Source organism: Prosopis cineraria, unplaced genomic scaffold (assembly GCF_029017545.1).
Source record: "Prosopis cineraria cultivar Desert tree isolate PC_DT_omini unplaced genomic scaffold, ASM2901754v1 PC1540, whole genome shotgun sequence".
Taxonomy (NCBI): Eukaryota; Viridiplantae; Streptophyta; class Magnoliopsida; order Fabales; family Fabaceae; genus Prosopis; species Prosopis cineraria.
The window spans coordinates 15195-20954 of NW_026556865.1; the positions used below are offsets into that span (position 1 = coordinate 15195).

A 5760-nucleotide genomic window follows, 5' to 3' on the forward strand; every position below is an offset into this window, starting at 1 on the left:
GGTGAAATATAATAAATGGGACAGCTGGGAGCAGGCACGCAGGAGATGGTGATGCAGTGCTTGATATCTGCCTATCATGCAGATATTTTGGAAATATCTGGCACTGTATATCTATGCGGCGCACCAGGACCCGAAAAGGTTCACGAAGGAACCGATGTCACAAGTGAAAATGTTAAAAAAGGACCACACAGAGTTTTGTGTTGGATGAAGTCTGAGGAAGCATGGCCACGTCACTCTGGCACTGTCCCACTGGACGCATCTTCATCATCCAAAACAATCTCGCCCTCGCTTTCTTTCGTTATCCTCTGCCTCTCGCCGTTCTCTTCTTCCTTCACGTTTACCTCAATGGCGAGTTCGCTCTCTTTCGCCTTTCACGCCTCTTATCTCCCGCCACCCTCGCCCTCCTCTTCTACTCCTGCTTCTTCCTCCACTCTCTGTCTTCCCTCTTCATCTACTCATTTTCTGAGGCAATCCAGCAAGTCCTTAGCTTTCTTCAGTCCATCTCAGATACTCAGATGCACTGCTGTTGCGCCCAGAACCAGAAGAAACCATGCAGGTCGGCTCCTTGTTCGTATGTCCTGGGATGGACCCCTCTCTTCCGTGAAATTGATCACGCAGGCAAAAAATGTTGAGGTATATATGTCCCCTCTTCTTTACGATCCCTTTTCTTCGAATTTTCCAGACTCATCAAACATATGGCATTGGATGTTTTGACATTTGGGAACAAATAGATCTGTTATAGTTCTTGGGGGAAAGTAATGTGGGATTGTGTACAGTTGACGGATTCGGTAAAGCAGCACGTGGAGGAGAAAGTCGGGAAGGCGGTTCAGAACCATTGTCACTTGGTGAGGGAGGTGGATGTAAGGTTATCCATCCGAGGAGGAGGAGAATTTGGGAAAGGACCCCTCACCACAAGATGTGAGGTTATACTTGCTCCTGGCACTCTAATCTCGGATATTAGAGATTTTAGCTTGCAATTTATCAATTGTGCTGGGATAATATCCAAGAACTAAGCAATTGAGAAATGCAATCTTATTGGTTCGAAATTGTTTCCTCATATATCATTCAAAATTAGGGTTTTGCACCTGATTAGGTAACTTTGTTCACGAAGCGGCATGGAGTGGTGCGGGCAGAGGAAGAAGCAGAGACTATGTACGGGAGTATAGATTTGGTATCCTCAATCATTCAGAGAAAGCTGAGGAAGATAAAAGAAAAGGAGTCAGATCATGGTCGCCACATGAAGGGCTTCAACAGGTTGAAAGTCAGGGAGCCTGTAACTCCTTTGCCCCTCGATGACACAGAGGCAGAGACAGACACGCCTCCCCGACAGGAGGAAGAATTCATTGATGAGGTTGGTTCTGGCTGCGAAGAGGGAATACTTCCATGCATTCATAATCTGGATTCCCCCCCCCCCCTTGGTAGATAAGTGACGACTGTTTAACGTGGACGGTTTTTGCAGGTTGTCCGTACAAAATACTTTGACATGCCGCCGTTGACTGTGAGCGAAGCAATTGAGCAGCTGGAAAATGTTGATCATGACTTCTATGGCTTCCGAAATGAAGACACTGGTGAGCAATTACAGTGAAGCTCATTTTATTTTCCCTCCTCATTGCTTGCAAGTTCCCATGTATCAATGATCAGTAATTTGATGTTCTAACTGCTTCAGGGGAGATAAATATAGTGTACAGAAGGAAAGAAGGAGGTTATGGACTCATCATCCCCAAAGCAGACGGCAAGGCGGAGAAACTGGAATCTATGGTAGTTGAAACAGCCAGAGAACCCTCCCTCTCAGAATGAATTGCACTTGTGAGAACTTTTTGAAACGACTGTAGAGCTTGTACATGATTTGCGGATACCAGCTATGCCTCTGATCTGAGCAAAGCCAACTTTGATTCAGGTTTCAGTTTTGTCGAGGGTAAACCAAGTTCCCAAATATATGGTGTGATCTTCAATAGCTTGGTGTTGCAAAATGATAGAGGCACCATCTCTCATCCCGTAACGTTGAGAATTGAACTTGACACTGCTATAAGCATTCTGCAGAATATTGGGTTCACTTCCCCTTCGTTAGACATTAGAAAGTACATAATAAAAGTTGATGAGTTAATTAACACGTAAAGTATAGTTTTCCGGCAGGTATGCCAAGATAATTGGGGTTTGAGCAAATGTATTATGAATTATCAAAGCGAAAGAAAAGGATCGTAAAACACTACACAATCGTCATTCTGACCACCCTCTTTGGGAGATAGTCCATGATATCAAGTGCCTCCTGACTGGCTCCATGGAAGTTTCCCTTAAACATGCATATAGGGAGCACTTGATTTGCGTAGATCTCATAGCTAAGAGTGCACAAAATGCTGCTGCCCCTTTTATTTTGTTTGATTCTGTTATTCCTGAATGTGCCCCTCAGTTTGCACGAGAGAGTAACTAGAACTCTGAATGTGCCCCTTTTATTTTGTTTGTAAAATAAAACACAACTCCACTAGCAGCTTGCCAGTGCACTTGCCTTGGATCATCTTGTGTGTCTTAGCAGACTTTTCTCGTCTTGCTGGGTATTCTGTTCCCCCATATGCAAGCAGAAGAGAAACGAGCATCAAATTTTTATTCAACATCCCGTGGTTCAAGTTGTAGAAATTGTTATTAAAATTGTGCCTATATGCTTGATGTGCTAATTCACCGTGAAAGCATTTTCACCAAAATGTTGTAATGGGCACTGTTATCCATGTTAGCAGCAGCTAGTTAATAATGTTGAATGAAATTGAGCTGACATTTCTGTTATGGAAAACATCAGTAATAATAACCAAAATGGCATTGTATATCAGAGCGCAACAAAAACACTTGAGTGAATAGTTGAACATGCAAACCTTTCTAAGAACAACTTGCACAATCTCTTGGGCCTTTTATCCTAGATATTGGACCAGAGCAACACTGCAACGTTGGTAGTATGGGTCATCTTCTAAATCTAAATCAGCCATTGTAAAGCTGGAGTGGGCCAGAGGGATAAAAGGAGTCAACGGAAGAATGTAAAACACATTGCATTGCCCCGGCGATACTTGCTTAGACCATGGTGTTTGATCCATGAACAGGGCACCAGATATGCATTATCATTCTTGCTGTTATTATATGAGCACTATTTCTATCAAACAAACTGTAGCATTGACTTATCTAAGGATTTGAGGAGATTTTCTATTCAATTTTTCTTTTTAAGGTTTTTCTTTTGTCTGTTCTTTGCGATCACGAAAAACACAATACGATGCAATTGTGCCATTTTTACTCTCCTTTTTCCAAAACAGGTTTTCTTTGATGAATTCAATCTGGAGGCACCTTGACGCCGACATTCACAAGGGTCCTCAAGTTTGAAAATTTAAAACTTTTTCATTTGAGGTAGATGTGATTTACTTGAGTCATATCATGAAACATTAAAGTCATTGGTTTTTGGTAGCATTATTTTAATTCTAATAATAAATAAATGTGCATTTTTACATTTGAAATATTAGGAATGTCCAGCACACATTAAAGTATTGGTCGTAATACTTTTTACTCTTAAAATAGTTAAAATAAAGTATTTTTTTCTCACACCATTAAATTCTTAACATTAACCATTAAAAAATATTAGTTGAAAATTTAATATTGACAACTAAGAAATTTAACGGTAATTACTTTAAGAATAAAGTCATTTTAGCCAATACTTTTGTGTGTTGAGATTTGTTGGAAGATCACTTCAACAGTAAAAATGCTTCTTTACCCTTTAATAATAAACAATAGTGTGATAGAATAATTTGTTGCAGTGTCCAAGTCTTTTAATGACTCTCTCTTGGATCACTCATTGTGCGGTTGCGCCACTTCTAATAATGAACAGTTGGCATTTGGCACCGGCCGATATTCCATCTAGTTTACTTTTATCTATTTCGTCAAAATTAATGACAAATAGTTAAATTATTAGTATTACCTAGAAATATTTTTTTAATTTACCCTTATCCGTTACATCCTCTTGAAATGGACCCCTTTTATAATTTCTTGTTCATTAAAAATTATAAAAGGATAAAATTGAAAGAAAATAATTAATGATTGTGAACACCGTATTTTGTCCGGGCATTTTTTTTTAAAAATAATAATAATAATAATCACCATCATCATCTAACAAAAAAATCCTCTCTCCTTTTACCTTAGATAACCCTTCTCTTAAAAGAAAATTAATTAAAAAAAAATATACTATGAAATTGAATAATTAAATAAAATAAAATAAAGAGGTAGTATCACGTGCATGCCAATTTGAACTGCCCAGCTTCAGCAACAAAAACATAGCAGACATGAAACAGACAGAAAGAAGGAAAACGAGAGAGAGAACAGTCAGCCACGCATGCACGAAGAGAACGCCGGAAAAACGCACGAGCAGACGCAGAAAAAAGGAACTTTCAGCCATGCAGAGAAACCAGAACACGTCAACGCACAGCCACAGCTACACAGAGAACACACACAGAAAAAACAAGCAGAGACGCACAATGAAAGGAAATAGAAACATGCACGTACACGAGAAAGCAGAAAGAAAAACACAGCACCAACACATACGAAACACACACAGAAAAAGTAGAGGCATGGACACGACAGAAGAAAAAGGGAAGCAGAAAGGCAGCACCCACACGCAAAGAAAAAGAAGAGCCATGCAGAAATGAAAACAGAGCAGAGAGCTTTCGGCGCACGCAGAAAATGCAGCGGAAGAGAAGGGAAAAGGAAGAAGCAGAGAAAGGGAGTAATCATTCAGCTCTTCCATCCTCTATATAAGGAGTGACAGGGCTGGGAGAAAGGAGGAGGAGACGGAAGAGGTGAAACAGAAAAAGAAAGACCGAGAGGATTGAAAACAAAAAAAACAGAGACAGAGGAGAGTCCGAAAAAGGAAGAGAAGAGAGAAAGAAAATAGAGCAGAGAGGAAGCAGCAGAAAAGGAGAGGAAAAATGGAGAAACGGGGCGAGAAAAACTGGAAGAAGGAGATCAGAAGTAAAAACAGAGCATAGGAGAACCGAGAGAGAACACGAGGACGAACGAAGACTGGAGACGAAAAGAATAACAGAGCAACTGGAGAGAGAGAGAAAGTGTGGAAGGAAAGGGAGAGAATCACCTAAAGCTCTGCGTCGTTCATCATTTTTCTCTCCTCCTTCATCCGCGTGAGCATTTACCGCTGCTTCGTCAAACTCACACCTTCTTCATCCCTCGTCGTTTCCTCTCAGTTTGCAGGGGCTACTGCCATCACTGACTATGCACTCCGTTCTCCTCTGTGTCTTCATCTCCTCTTCCTTTCTCAGTTACGGGCATCGCGGGAGCGTGGGTAAAGTTAGTTCACACTTTATTAATTGCTTCTATGAATTTTATATCCAGATGAATAAGCCTCGAATATACGTATTTATTTTTATGCTCATATGCTAAGCACATATATATATATTTCTTAAAACTTAAAGTAGGAGATTTTGAGAATTTTTACAGACATTTAAAATGATCTCATACCATAAAGATCAATAAGATTTTACAAGTATGAGGATCAATTTTGTAGATACTTATATGGGTTCTAAAGGCCCATTATTAAAATTAACTCTCTCTTTATACTAAATATTTAAGTTCCATGTGAGATTTTAAGAATCTTCGTAGGAACTTAAATTAGTCACATTATTATGTGGGACAGTAAGTCCTCGTAGATATAGTGATTTTCAATTTTTGTAATAAATAAGTGATTTTTGCAAATAATCATATAATATACAATTTAAGAAACTT

At 39.6% G+C, this 5760-nt stretch overlaps 1 protein-coding gene across 3 annotated transcripts; it reads left to right on the forward strand.

The window, feature by feature from the left end:
• LOC129300335 (ribosome-binding factor PSRP1, chloroplastic-like) lies at positions 1–2498 on the forward strand. Of its 3 annotated transcripts, XM_054938901.1 has the most exons (6): positions 1–633; positions 777–923; positions 1094–1351; positions 1460–1568; positions 1667–1806; positions 1898–2498. In XM_054938901.1, the coding sequence occupies exons 1-5, from the start codon at positions 16–18 to the stop codon at positions 1795–1797; spliced, it is 1263 nt and encodes a 420-aa protein (XP_054794876.1). In that variant the 5' UTR covers positions 1–15; the 3' UTR covers positions 1798–1806; positions 1898–2498. The 3 variants fall into 3 exon arrangements, with proteins under 3 accessions (XP_054794876.1, XP_054794875.1, XP_054794877.1); XM_054938900.1 differs by having other exon boundaries at positions 1667–2498; XM_054938902.1 differs by lacking the exon at positions 777–923 and having other exon boundaries at positions 1667–2498.
• The last annotated feature ends 3262 nt before the right edge of the window (positions 2499–5760 follow it).

Coding starts and splice junctions, on each gene's coding strand:
- LOC129300335 (XM_054938900.1), top strand. CDS start 16: ATGGGACAGCTGGGAGCAGGCACGCAGGAGATGGTGATGCAGTGCTTG. Junction 634..776: donor CGCAGGCAAAAAATGTTGAG/GTATATATGTCC, acceptor GATTGTGTACAG/TTGACGGATTCGGTAAAGCA. Junction 1,352..1,459: donor AGGAAGAATTCATTGATGAG/GTTGGTTCTGGC, acceptor CGGTTTTTGCAG/GTTGTCCGTACAAAATACTT.